The 14,990-nt window shown below is 33.3% G+C and overlaps 2 protein-coding genes across 3 annotated transcripts in view; one reads left to right on the top strand and one right to left on the bottom strand.

Annotated features, from left to right (window-relative positions):
* The window catches only part of LOC126769657 (uncharacterized), a 205,942-nt gene that overhangs the window by 179,962 nt on the left and 10,990 nt on the right, over positions 1-14,990 (bottom strand). The gene's annotated exons all lie outside the window — the stretch shown is intronic.
* LOC126769742 (uncharacterized) lies at positions 13,001-13,853 on the top strand. Its single transcript, XM_050488658.1, has 2 exons — positions 13,001-13,712; positions 13,768-13,853. The coding sequence occupies exons 1-2, from the start codon at positions 13,001-13,003 to the stop codon at positions 13,851-13,853; spliced, it is 798 nt and encodes a 265-aa protein (XP_050344615.1).

The raw sequence follows: 14,990 nt of genomic DNA, 5'->3' as shown, positions 1-14,990 counted from the left end.
GCATACCGCTAGTGGTGGCAGCTTGGCCTGTGGCACTCTGGTAGATATAAGGCTGTGATCCGAAGAGCCAAGAGGAGCCTGAACCACAACCTGATATTCCACCGGGTGAGAAGTCAGCAGAAGGTCCAGTAGAGAAGGTGCTTGCCCATCAATGTTTGGGATCCTGGTGGGCTGATCAACCAGTTGGGTCAAGTCATGTGTGAGAGCAAAAGCATGAGCAGTCCTTCCAGCATGGTCAGTTTTGAAGGATTTCAACCAGGATTCGTGGTGCGCATTAAAATCCCCCAAAAACACCAATTCCGCGTTAGGAAATTGCTCTTGCGCAGCATCTGCCACCCGACTAAGATGGTCAAATGCTTGTCTCCAAGTCACCATTGTGGGATCTGTAGAGGCACACGTAGACTCGGCTCTGACGAACCAGGTCCACACGTACCACCAACATGGAGAAGGAGGGGTCCTCCAAGCAGCGCAGTCGGTGACAGCAAACATCCGTCCTGACGAACAAGCATACTCCGGCTTTCGCTTCGAAGGATTCTTCAAGCGTGTAGCCGGGATAATTAAGGTAGCTGGTATCGGCAGGACGGAGTATTTGTGTCTCCGTGAGAAACAACATTGCTGGCCGTGCTGTCTCGAGATGGTGGTGGACAGCGTTGAGGTTAGCGTGGAGTCCTCGAATGTTAGAGAACTCGACCTCAAACAGCGAGGGTATGGTGGGGTGTGCACCGCTGTACGACCGTTATTTCTGTTTTGTTGCGCCATTTGGGAAAAATAAAATGGAAAAGAGACGTGAAGCGAGCGATGTATTGCCACGATAGGGATGGGCAAAGTGTGGAGGCGTGTTTCCCCAAGTGGTTGCCAAAAGGAAAAATACACTGACCCGCCGGACGGAAGGGCCCCCGAACCCCCCCGGAAGTGGCCGCCGGGACCCCACCTACCGGTCACCAACCGGCACGACGGTCCACCCCGAGATTATGCGTGACCTGGTAGGGCAGCCTCACGAGCTTGTTAGGCACGCTCGGGCCCCTGTACTATGCTACGGGCGGCCAGCGGAACAGCCGTTTCTTCGGGTCTCCCTGTCCGGCAGGTCCCTCGGCATTGGTTCAACAGCCGTCTCCATTGGACCAACACCCATCGCGGCAATACTCGCTCGGGCTCTGGCTGTACGCTGGCTGACCTCGAAACGCAGCTGCAAGCCACTTCACGAGTTTTTCACCATGCGTACGGTGGTAACAAGCCAGGCGGATGTTTAACATCCTCCCACCATGTAAATACATACGTACATTAGGTATATGATATTTGTTACGAAATCTTAGGTTTAACGAATATAATATATGTATGTAATAATGATGTAAACAATTAAATTATTATTTATTTATTAGTTTCAATATTTTATTGCTATCATTTGATCGAATCTGTTATTCATTATTAAGTTTAATTAGGACATTAATTTATTTTATACAAACAATATGTTTTAATTAAGACTGCCGACTGCCTCGTTGGTCTAGTGGCTAGATGTAAGGTTGCAAACAAGGAGGTCCTGGGTGAACCTAGTGAATCCCAGATTGGGCCAATAAAAAGTTATTGGGGTTTTCTGTGGAAAATTGGAAGTTGGAATAGTGTACACTTCCGGAAGCACGTAAAGCAGTTGATCATGCACCTGAACTCTTTCCGGTCGTGTCAGATTGCCATCCCATCGGATTATATGGGTTAGAGAATAGAGAGTGCATCTGTGTTTGCGCACACACTTGTGCACTATAATATGTCCTGCGCAGTTGGCCTTTCTCTCTTGAGATTGACCGCCGTGGCCGAAATCGGTCTGGAGGACATTATTATTAATTAAGTAAAAATAAAAATGCTTTGTTTATGTAGCACTTTTCTAAAACACCGACTTGAAATTAAGAGACCTTCGTTCCGGAATTTTGATTAAAAGGGAGATGTTGGCATCCCCGTAATCTCCCACTTTTTAGTACTAAGTCAAAAAAATATGTCGTAGACGTCTTTGTTATTAGGCAAAGAACTGAAAACTCACTATTATAGTATATTTTGCTGTTTTGCGAACGAAGCTCCGACGCTCATGCGTTAGGTTTAATTAAACACTATCAATTCAAATTGTAATCAACCTAACAACTGAGTTCTACTATCTACTTTAAGTTTAACTACCAGCAAGGATATCTTCATAATAATTCTGATTACTTGCAATTGAAATTCGTTTAAAGACTAATTTATACGATTTGAGGATATTGAATCTGAAGCTAAGAGGCAGCTACCGTTGTTACGATAGCGAAGATCTCTTGAATGAAAACTGATTGAAATTCAAGGTATGAACTATAAGGTAATTTATGTCTTGATTGTCCTTCCTTTAGTAGAATTTATGATGTAAAGATTCAACTAGAACTGGTTTTAATACATCTTCTTTGTTCTACTTGCAGTATGTATATATTAGGCAAAGAAAACAGTTCAACAATTTTTTCTCCTGTTTGTCAACTGATTTTCTTACGATTATTTTTTTGTTTAGTAACTATTAAGGAGCTTTAGTTCAATCAGTTAAAAAAATAGGAAATATATATATATATATATATATATATATATATATATATATATATATATATATATATATATATATATATATATAACTAAGGATTTATATATATATACGTATATATATGTATTCCACAAATTTTTAATAATGTTTATGGACGAACTACGAACTGGCGAACGCCACTTAGTACAACAGTAAGATTTTGTTTGCAACTATTGATTTAACAACATAACTATTTGCAAGTTCTGATACGATGGTCTGAACACTTTGTACTTTGTAATCTTGAGTACTATCAAAGCTAACTGGTTTCCGAACAAATTCAAAGTTGGCTAACTTTATCGATGACGTTGTGACACTAAGTCATATTTCTTTAAATAGAGGTCAAACATATGCCAATACATCAAAGCATGCATAGGTAGTGTACATAAGTTATGAACACTTTCACTAAAAGTTTACTGGTGGTAGAGCTTTGTGCTCTTCTGGGTAGGTACCACTCACGCATCAAATATTCTACCGCAAAACAGCAGTACTTGGTAATTACAGGCACAAGGAACATAACATCTTAGTTCCCAAGGTGGGTGGCGCATTGGTGATGTAAGCGATGGTTAACATTTCTTACAATGCCAATATCTATAGGCGTTGGTGACCACATACCATCTGGTGGCCCAAATGAGCATCCGCCTTACTATTCTAAAAAAAAAAGTGTAAAAATAGGGCCCATGTTAGTCTTTTACTTCAAATTCGAATAAGACCACAATGAAAGTAAGTATAGTCTGTACAAACTAAAAAAAAACGGTTACAATCGGCGAAGATATGTTTTCATAAACCGTAACGCATAAGCGTCGAAGCTTCGTACGCAAAAAGTAAAAAAACTTAACAAGCACAGAAAGTCATAATTCGAAGGCAGTCTAAATCTCAGCTCAAAAGGTGGATCGGAGCGTAAACTAAGTTTGTGTTTAAAGGGAACATTTTATATTAAAATATCAGGTAAATAACTTATTATTAATACACACATAAAGGTTTAGTAAAGCATCGTAAACTTTTCTCGGCTGGGTGAAGGCATTTTTTCTTATTTAAAAAGGTACGAAGCTTAACCGACAAAGCATTTTTGCTAAGAAAAGTCCGGTATCAGTTTAATAAATAGGCATAATAAATAGTATTATCAGCAAGTTATAGCATCTGATGTACAGGCTATCCTGCAAATATTTCATTTATAAATTGAGCAACAAACAATCTTTTAGTCATACTAATATTATTGTTTTGTTTGTTTTTTACCAATTCACGCATAAACTACTGATCCTATGGATATGGAAGTTTCATGTTATTTTAGTTTAAACTTTATAAGGTTATGTGGATGAATAAATGTTACGTCTGTTAATATGTTGAATATTTTTTTAAATATAGCTTAAGACTCTATACTACCGAAACTCGAATTGAATTAAAATCGAACTCAATAGCAGCTCGCCATCATAGAAGCAACTATGTTGAATTTTAAAGATGGTAGGTACAATAATTCATAAGTTTAAATATTAGTAAAGTGCCAGCCTGTGTATGTCCCACAACTGGGCTTAAGCCTCCTCTCTGTTTTTAAAGAGAAGGTTTGGAATTTATTTCATTACGCTGCTACAATGCGGGTTGGTGGAATACACATTTGGCATAATTTAAGTTTAATATGACACAAGCAAATTTCTTCATAATGTTTTCCTTCCTCGTCAAGCACGAGATGAATTATAAACACAAAAAAATAAATCAAATCCCATTCATCGAAAAGAAATCACGCGTCACTTCTTTAAAGCCAAGGGCGTTTATGAATTATTCGGCGGTGCGGGTTGAGCTAGGAAGAATTCAGTGTACATATTTTTTCTATTTAATTTTTAGTGTCGAATTTAAAGCCTTTTTTAGGAATTTTAATTCACATAGTACCCATATTCTATAAAATTTAATTTATGTATTGCATTTTATTTGTAAGTATTAAACAAATAAGTATGTTTTTTTTCTGACGACATTTTTAGAGTAGTTTTATTTGTAAACCTAAATTTATTGTTTACATATAAAACGATTAATTGAAAAATTTAATTTTAATGCTGCATCAAACGAAGCCATTTTGGGTTATATAGACTCTTAACATGCCGAAGTAGTCGGTGAGAAAATTGTCGGTTCACTTGATTTCAAAGCGAACTGTGCCAATAAATAACAAATAGACAAAAGCTTTATATGAGCGAGCTTGCAAAATGTCTATTGACAATTCAACGGCAACATTAACTTTTATCTTAAACGTTTCATGTAGATAAATAAATCCTTTAAAAATTTGCAATACAAACCAGTAGTTTCGGAAATATTACGTGACATTTAAATAAACGCAAGGAAAAATACGCGAGGCGTGTTGTAAGATGCATTAGCACAGTACGGGCGAAAAAATCGGTTGGCGAATGTTTTAATCTTATTGGTTAAAAAATAGCATGGGATAAATCAAATTTTACCATATTACATTTTAAATTTTACTTAAAAAATGTTGTTAATATTATTTATACCAATTAGGTTTACGGTGAAAAGTCGATCAAAAACTACTAATGTTAATCTTTCTACTTATTGCGAAAAAAATATAGTAGTACTGTCGGCGCTATTCTAAATATATTAGTTTACCAAGTTATAATATAACAGATATAATAATAATGCGAAAAGGATATTCATGTATTGAAATATTTTTCTAGAGACGGGATGAATATTGAATTGAGATATTCTAGTTACTATAAAATAAAATATAAGATATACGCTTTGTCTGTTTATTTTATTCGGATTCATGAAAAAACGATAAATCGGATAGGTATGGAACTTTCAAATTATGTAGGATGTAGATTCATGAGATACTACCAATACCTTAATTATTGTATAATTTTCAGATAGACGGTGAAGGAAAACGTTGTAAGGAACAGGTTTCCTCAAGTGTCTAATTTTATTAAATGTGTATTCACCAACCCGCATTGGAGCAGCGTGGTGACATAAGCTTCAAACCTTCTCCTCAAAATTGAGAGGAGGCCTTAGCTCAGCAGTGGAACATTAACAGGCTGTTACTGTTTCAGATAGAACTTTATTATTTATTATTATACGTAAGAGCAATAATAAGTATATATACGTAAATTGCTGTCAAAATTATTGTATTTTCTATCTTCATCTGCTATCAGACACATACCTACACAAAATATTATAATTGGTCTCCAAAATTTCATCATTCATATAAAAAACAACTTTATATCAAATTAGCTCTATTTATTTGTCATACAGTACAATATATATATAATTTATTCTAAACCAATAAAACTTGTACACGGGATATAGAAACAGAAGATGTACATGAAGTCTGAGGCGAGCTTATCACTACGACAGCGATCCTTCGAAGCAACTTTAAGTATACAATAAGGAACAGGATTTTATATAACAGTAGTATGTAACACAGAATTTTATGAAAATACATGTTAAATAGAAAGAGAATTAGTCTACTGTGAACAGATTATCTATATTTATTTGTAAAACCGTTAAAGTAACCTTATAACACATACAATTAAATTCACCTGACCACATCCAGCGTTACGCAGTAATAGTGATATTATTTCGTATATATGCTTCCGCTACACTTTCCAATAGTACAAGCCATACATTTTTATTCCGACTCGCTTTACTCGATTGTCACGTCGCACGCATTTGAAATTTTAAAATAGGAAAAGGATACACATTGGTACAAACCTAACAGTTTCATAAATATGTTATAATGGGTACATCGTACGTTAACCGACTATATTATAGATACAGTTATACAAAAAGTAATTAATATAACCGTTGTAAAAAAATAATACATTAATTTTTCAAATGTTTAAAATTATTATAAGTTTTAAAAGTATCAATTACAAATATTAAAGAGGATTATGCTTATCGAAACAAAAGTATGCTTGGCGTGCATTAAAAACTAATTGCCTCACTGAAATGTCATGTTACGCAAGTTAAACACTTAAGTCAATACGTTCTCTCGCTCCTTTTAAAGCGTTCTTACTTTGACAGGAGCTTATGTTGGATTCTGACACCTTTTCAGAAATGATGTAATACTCACCGTGCGACCTTGTCACAATGCAAACGAGAACATTAAATGGAGGTTAACGTCGTGTTTATCGAAACAAGGAAGATATGCATAATGTTTATTTAAAAATATTACATTTAAAATATTATATTTTTAGTGTTTATGTTCATAATAAATCTATTTCCTTGACGATCGTTTAAATACCGCTATGAGCATGCTAGCTTGTTTGTTCCGTCTGTATAATATATGTCTTATTTGGGGGTTTACAACAGCCACTTTCAAGCTAGTGAACGTCATATTTTGCTTACTTACTTCAGTAAATATTTTCAACTACATGAAGTTTATAGTTCTTACTTTCATTGCTCATAAATCAATCGTTCATCAAGGAAACTTCAAGTTACATAATACAGTCGCTTTCATTTAAGGAGGTAAATTATATAACGATTCTTTTATCAACTAACTTTCAGACGTTTTTACATTAATATGAAGTAATCAATTTACTAGCAGACCAGCTGCGAATTAACTATTAATGCTTCGTTGTGTTCGAAGGATTCTCTGATACTGTTGTTCTATTGCTGTATATTTTCGTATTATTATGTATACAATCGTTGTTTACATTAGATTAGGTCGGACCGACAGTTTTGTCACTGGCCGGTTGATGGCTTTTTCTATTCACACAATGTCATGCCTACATTTTTATCGATGGCAGACTCGTCAAAAAGTAGTTGGTCCGTATGCTATTATCCGGCCCAATAGTTAAATCGTAATAGAACTTCCAATAAATGTGTCGTGATCCTACTAATATGAATAGTGCTATATAAATACACCAATATGCAATCACAACTGTGTCTGGCCCGATAAATGTATAGACCTGAATTTATGTATACCAACTTTCAGTCTATCAACTATCACATTTCACAGTCAATTCAATAATAAATATTTTTGTTACTCGAAACAGCAATAACGTAAGTTTTGATTTTTCATTATTTTTAGTGAGAACATGTACTTTGTAAATATATACATTGTACATATAACAGTTTTAACCGTTTCTATTTATCATCGTTTACATTTAAAATAATACTCCATAATTGTGTTCAAATGACTCATATTTCAACAACTTAATTGTACAAAGGCGGAAGCAAGTTTGGCTTAACAAGCTCCTGCGGCAACGACTATTACTTTGGAACTACAGATCGACTGTGGCGAAACACGGTTATGTAAATTGAGATACAATATTAAACATTACTAATGATCTGTGCAGCACAAACAGCAGAAACAGTATAAGTTATTACCGCTTTAAACAGGCTTTGTTAAATACAAAACCATAATTCGTTAATATGAAGTACATTTTTATCCAGGCGGTTGAATACTTGCAACCCTTTGTTCAGAACCAGACAACTCTTTTTACGTTTATAATTAATTATTTGTTTTGTGCACAACAGTGGTATAAAACTGCGTGAGATAGTCTGTATATATATCTCTTAAAATTTAAGGAAATATACATATATTTATTAATTAGTAATCGAGTGTGGTCGATTATATTCTTCTACTATTTGTTGGATAATCTTCATTTTACGTTGATCTTAGTATTTATTTACTTATTTAAAAAGTGCCAAATTGCGATATACAATTGAATTAGGTTTGCAAGTATACTTCATGATGTTATCAAATTCATTGTTCTCTTTTTCCTCTAGTAATTATCAAGATAAATGAAATATTCCAAAATAATATTACGGACGTTATAGCTTGTATTATATAATCAAAGCTTAGTACGGTTGAGGCGAGAAGTATTCATCGTGTTATGAATTATAAAAACTCCTAATAGACATTTTTTGTACTGAAAAGATGCTTTGTTGCTTTTTTACAAAACGTAACAAATGAAACATTAACTCAACTATAATAATATAATACTATGCAAGTTAATATGTATCCATATGTAAGTTAAGTTTAAATTTGTAATTCTACGATACATAATAACAATATTATGAGAATAGTTAACAATATTTAAATAAATATTATACAGTTTATATAATAAATTAACGTGTAATGACAGCGATAATACATTAAATTTTATTATTAGCATGTGGAAATGAGAATAATTATCCCTGTTCATTGACAAATATGTAAACTAATTCTAGTTGTCTAAATGCGAATTATACTATGATTTAACGCATCGATACAAGATTCCTATTTCCATTTGCACAGTTTAATCTTGTTTCGAAGTACATATAGGTCTGCATATACATTTAGTGGATATTGTCTTTGTAATGATATTCAATTTATTATTGGTAATAAATATTTTATTAATTTTATATATTTTGTGAGTCAATTTACTTTTACAACAAAATTAAACTAGTTCGTTCGTCATAGTATCTATTAAAACATACAAATTGATTGCTATATTTTTTATTAAAGCGCTCTGTTTTTAGAGTTTCAGCTGTTTAAGTTCATTATAGGTACTTTTATAAAATAAAAACGTGTCGTAATTACCAAGGCGATGGGGAAGTATTGACAGATTGGGGGAATTGTGAACTCATTCATTCACTCATTCTACCCCTAGCATAACACTAAGTAAAACTACCCCTTGTTGTAAAATATAATAACATCTGTAAAAAAATATCTATAATAGGGTTTTGTGAATTGAAATAAGTATAAGCTTTCTACGAAGATAATAGACTGTTCAGTAAACTCGTTTAAAACATTTATTTCAAGTACGAAAAATGAAATTTTAATCAAAAGCAAAGAAAGTTTTTTTGTATTTTTACTGACTTGAACAACAAACTGTTTTTTCAAACTTTATAGTTGCTTCTCAAATTTAAGTATGATAGGTATTCCGCAAGTACTTATTAGAATAGCAGAAGTAATGTATTCGAAATAAGCAAAGTATTTTACATTAATTCATTATAAACAGTGTATAAATTAACCTAAAAAGTAAGGTTTCAAAGTTAATCCACTTTATAACGGGTCTTTAACTTTCGACAGCGAATTGTTGTACAATACATTATTCCGTGACAAAAAAATTAAAGACATTCAATTGTATAATAAAGCTTCGCGGCAGGCCACAGATAATAGAGTCTAGTTCTAGTTGTTCGGAACCGCCGAGCAAATCTCTCGCTAGCTCGTTTGTCACTTCGAGACCGTTTGCCGGACTTACTCTCGGCTACTATTAACTGGGCAAATTTATCGCTACTTTATACGTGCGCCGAGTCACTCCGACTCGATTCATGCACTACTGATATCGATTAGTTGTCATTTTATTGCTCAAAGGAAACGTTCGATATGTCTCAATGTTGTTAGATTGCTTTATATTTGTTGGTACTTTTCACGTTAATCGTATCAGTCCGATTTATGTATTGTATTTCGATTACTATTCAACGTTTGAAGCAAGCGATGTTATTCTATTGTATCGTTTCTTAGTTGTCGATAGATTTTAATATGTTACACAGTGTTGATGTTTGTTTATGCTGTAATTAATTGTCGTAATTGAAATAGAGGGTGACACTCCAATCCAACAGATAAATAACTGCGATCGCTTTAACATTTTTTTTTACTACGAATGCAAGATATCATTGCATTGCGTAAATGTTTGTCCACTGACATTTACAAATGGCTTTATGTAAATAAATGATATACAAATTCTTTGTATACAAATTTAAGCAGGGTATAAATTTTTTTAATTTATTATATACAAAAAAAATTGTAATTTCTACCTTGAGATAGTGTACTGATGAATATAATAACTATTGCAATTTGTGACAGCTACAATTCAACTAAATTTGATTTGTATAGGTATACATAATATATATTTTATTGTATAGTCAAGTTTATGACAAGCTATATGACAGTTGTATTGCATGTAATAGTGGGTTATTTGCTAGCCTAATTACTGGTGCATATGTCTCAGTAGCTATACAGGTTTTAAAACTACACACACGAATAGCCTTGATTTATTTAGCATATGTTTAATAATTATTTAACTTACTTCATATTACATATATGTATACTTAATTCATATTACATATATGTATTTTTCTTATTTATTGTCAGTTTCTTATTTACTGGTAGATAAAATTAAAAAATATTCATTGAAAAAAATTATGACCGATTGGAATGGCGGCAAGAATGCTGGTTGCATTTTCTCGTTGGATTGCAATTCCAATTCTCATGGCAATCATTTTTAAACATTATAGTTATCTGGACACGAATAATACTAATACATTTCTTTAATTTTAATTATATATAAATAAAATTATCAGATACTTCCAATAAATTTGTGTTGGTCAAATTAAGCGCTGAAAGCATTTCTTGCCTTCGTCGGTATAAATAATGTATTTACTAGGTAGTACGTTCAGTATTCCCTCGAATTGCCATTAATCATAACTTTATTCGTACTCTTTTCGACTCAATTCACGTTAGTGCAGGCGATACTTTATTGTTTGAAGCTCCGCTGGAAACAAGCTATACGACTCAATATGCCTCAATATCTCGGCGATGACTGATTGCTCTACCGTCCAGTAATCGCCACTTTAAAGCAAGGAGCAAGTCATTCCAACTCAATTTACGCACTACGATCAATAATTTTAGGATTATATTTTGCAGTTATTTAACTGGTTTAACTTTATTATTCACGAATCACCAAAATAAATATTTAAATATATAAGAGACGAATCAGGTAACGTGAATATTTTTCGAATTAATTCTCTTTATAAAACTTTTATTACATCCCCGTGAGATGAATGTTGTTGTCCAATATTTCGTTTAAACGATTTGTCGATTGTACGGGTAGACTCGTATTGCTTGTATCGGCGCGCTGCCGGCTGACTCAATATATTCTCATGTCTCGGGGTTCAGAGATAACTCTAGCCTCTATTAGTCGCCATTTTATACGTGCACCGTGTCACCCCGACTCAATTTATGTTTTACTGAGATTGATTATCCAACGTTTTATTGTTTGAAACGAGCATGACGGCCGCATTGTTTAAGCTGACGCGTTGTCTTCAAGTCTCATTTGTTGACATATTTATCTTACCTTAACATCAACAAGAATACTTTTGTAACTGTTACGAATATTTTTTAATAAGCCAGATAATAAATATCGAGTCTGATGTAATAAAAAGTAATTCCTCAGTCTCTCACGCTATTTCAAAGCTTAACTTAATTAGCTGTCGTCTGTAGTCTCGAGAAAATATCGACATGAGAGAAGTGATGTTTTTGCGTTGAACCGAACGGCGATTAAGCGTAAATTGGCGTATAATATCGCGAAAACCGCCTCGAAGCTCAGAGCTGTCAGTCGCTGAAAATATTTGTCTGTTATCGTCGAGGAGATCTCATTATTGACGGGTTATTTATAGTCGTTTGTTCAACGCACACTTCCTCTCCACTGAACATAATATAATTACAAAAGCTTTCGATGCTGTCTTGTTTACCATAACGAGATTGGTTTCGAATCAAGTAAAGATCTGGTTTCGAATGGATATTTTGAAAGTTTTCGATAAAGCAATCAATTATCTTCAAACTATTAAATACATTTGATATGCATAATTTCATCTTATTTTATGCACTATGTATTATTACTGTGAACATAATAAATATTTGCTTATAATGTAAATATATAATTTGGTTTAGATGATATATCGCCTAATTTAAAATTAATAAAAGCATTGATTATATATTTTAAAACTTAATTAAAAGCATTACCTAAATTAAATGTAAATAATTTTGAAAAAGTTAAGATATTGAATTTAAATATAATATACGATATGATAATCTGAGTAGCGACAGTCCAACCGGCAACTTAACTTCCATAATGACGCCTCATAAATTTCCGACAACCTTGCAAATTTTAAGTCGAAAGACTTCAGGATGAATAAAGCGTGTCGAGAGTGTATTATAAAGTTTTCAAATTAACTTTTTATTAATTGCCACAAGATGGACTGAATTTTATATGTACGTACTTTACGTAACTTGGTACTGACTCCGGAATAAATTTCATATTATTTCGTTTAAAAGGATTCGTTTAAATAATATAAATAGAAAATTAACATGGAATTTCAAAGTATTGTATAAAATTTTTTTATAAAAAATTTAATATAAATGTAAAACACAATTAGTTACATTGATATCTAAAACAGTTTATCGTACCATATATAAAAAACGGTTTCGAAATAGTATTTATGCATACATAGTTGTAATGTATGTTGATATTGCCGGTACTGACAGGTAATAATTAATAGTATATTTGACATAAGTTTAGAATGTGTCAGTTTGGGAATAAAATGGTTATGGCGAATTGGTATTATTTTTTTTAAATATAAGAGTGGCGACGAAGTGGTTTAAAACTCACAAATGCGTGTGTATTTTTATTAATTAATCGAGGGTAAAAGTAAATAAATATGTCCATAGGAATAATTAGTGAATTTCAAGTAAATTCAGATGATTGGTATTTATACGTTGAACGTTTGGAACAATATCTAATTGTCAATAGAATACCCAATGAATTATATGTCCCAACATTGATTACAGTCATTGGGTCTAAATGTTACGAATTATTAGTAAGCTTATGTACACCTGATAAACCCAGTTCAAAATCTTTTAAACAATTAATAGAAATTTTGGGAAAACATTTGCAACCTAAGCCAAGCATTTTAGCAGAACGCTTTAAGTTTCGTCAGCGAATTCAAATTAATGGTGAGAGTATATCAGAGTATACAGCAGAATTGAAGAAGATGTCAAAAACATGTGAGTTTGGTAGTTGGCTAGAAGAAAGTCTTCGTGATCAATTAGTATGTGGCTTAAGTAGTGATGTCATTCGTCAGCGAATATTCGCAGAAGAGCACTTAGATTTTAAGAAAGCTTATCAACTGGCAGTTAACATGGAGGCGGCTGAGAGAAATACAGCGGCAGTTGACAGTCGAATAGGAAATTCAAACAATAGTACGGTTGCATGCCAGGCCATGGCGGGAGCATGGCGAGACAAAAGCAGTGGTATGTGGCGTACAAAGTATCAGCAGGGTAGAGTGGATAATACGATTCGCCGGAATAAGCCAAATAATAGTTTAGAAGATGAGATTAATTGGCGCAGAGAAAAGTCAATGCCTAGCGCATGTAATGCCTGCTGGGGGCTCACATGACTCCAAGACGTGTTAATTTATACGTTATGTATGTCGGGTCTGTAATCGTCGAGGTCATATTCGTAGAGTCTGTCCAAATATGACAGGCCAATACAATATTGTTGATAGTCTTTAAGATGCAGAAGGAAGCAGTAGTAACAATAGTGATGAGATAAAAATTGACTTTAATCAATTGGCCTTAGAGCAATGTAAACCGTTTTTGATATCAATTAATATGAATGGACGATCTTTTAGTATGGAGTGTGATACAGGTAGCGCAATTTCTTGTATAAGTCATGAAATGTATGTTGAAGAATTTAAAAATTTAAAACATGTAACTTAACCTTAAGATATTATACTGGTGAATTAGTACGACCGATAGGAGTAAAAAAAAGTCATACCAAAATAAAAGTAAATTTTTAGATTTATATGTTATTAAGTATGGTAAAACGATGTTATTAGGTAGACAATGGATTTTTGAATTAGGTGTTCAGTTACCTCTCATGTCATGTTATAATAACATCAATAATGTTAATTCAGTGACGGTGTACTCACCCCCGTCGAACGTTCGGACTGGGCAACGTCAATTGTACCAGTGGTCAAAAAGGACGGAAGCATAAGAATTTGTGCAGACTATAAAGTAACCTTAAACAAAATAATTAATATTGATCGTTATCCGTTACCTAGGGTCGAAGATTTGTTAGTTAAGCTACATGGTGGTGAACGCTTTAGTAAAATTGATCTTTGTCAAGCCTATGCACAATTTGAACTCGACGAAACAAAAAAATATACAGTAATAAATACACATAAAGGATTGTTTCGATATAATCGATTAGTGTATGGATTAGCGTCTAGCCCGGGTATATTCCAAAGACGACTGGAACAATTATTTGTTGATTTGCCACACGTAGGAGTATTTCTTGACGATATAATAATAACAGGAAAAGATAGTAAGTCCCATATCGAAAATTTAAATAACGTTTTCAATAGATTACAATCGCACGGTTTACGGTTAAATAGAGATAAGTGTAGTTTTTTTTTCAGAGACCGTTTCATATTTAGGCTTTATAATAAGCAAAGACGGGGTTCATACGTGCCAAAGTAAAGTCAAAGCCATTGTAAATACTCGAGCACCGACAAATATTTCAAAATTATAGAGAAAATTATAGAGAGCCTTTGTAGGAATGGTCATATATTATTCAAAATTTATTAAAAATGTAAGCACTATTTTAGCTCCGTTATATAATCTATTAAAATCTGGTACTAAATTTTG

This window comes from Nymphalis io, chromosome 7 (assembly GCF_905147045.1).
Source record: "Nymphalis io chromosome 7, ilAglIoxx1.1, whole genome shotgun sequence".
Classification (NCBI taxonomy): domain Eukaryota; kingdom Metazoa; phylum Arthropoda; class Insecta; order Lepidoptera; family Nymphalidae; genus Nymphalis; species Nymphalis io.
Note: the sequence above shows the minus strand (reverse complement) of the source record. Positions and strands in the feature narration are given on the sequence as shown.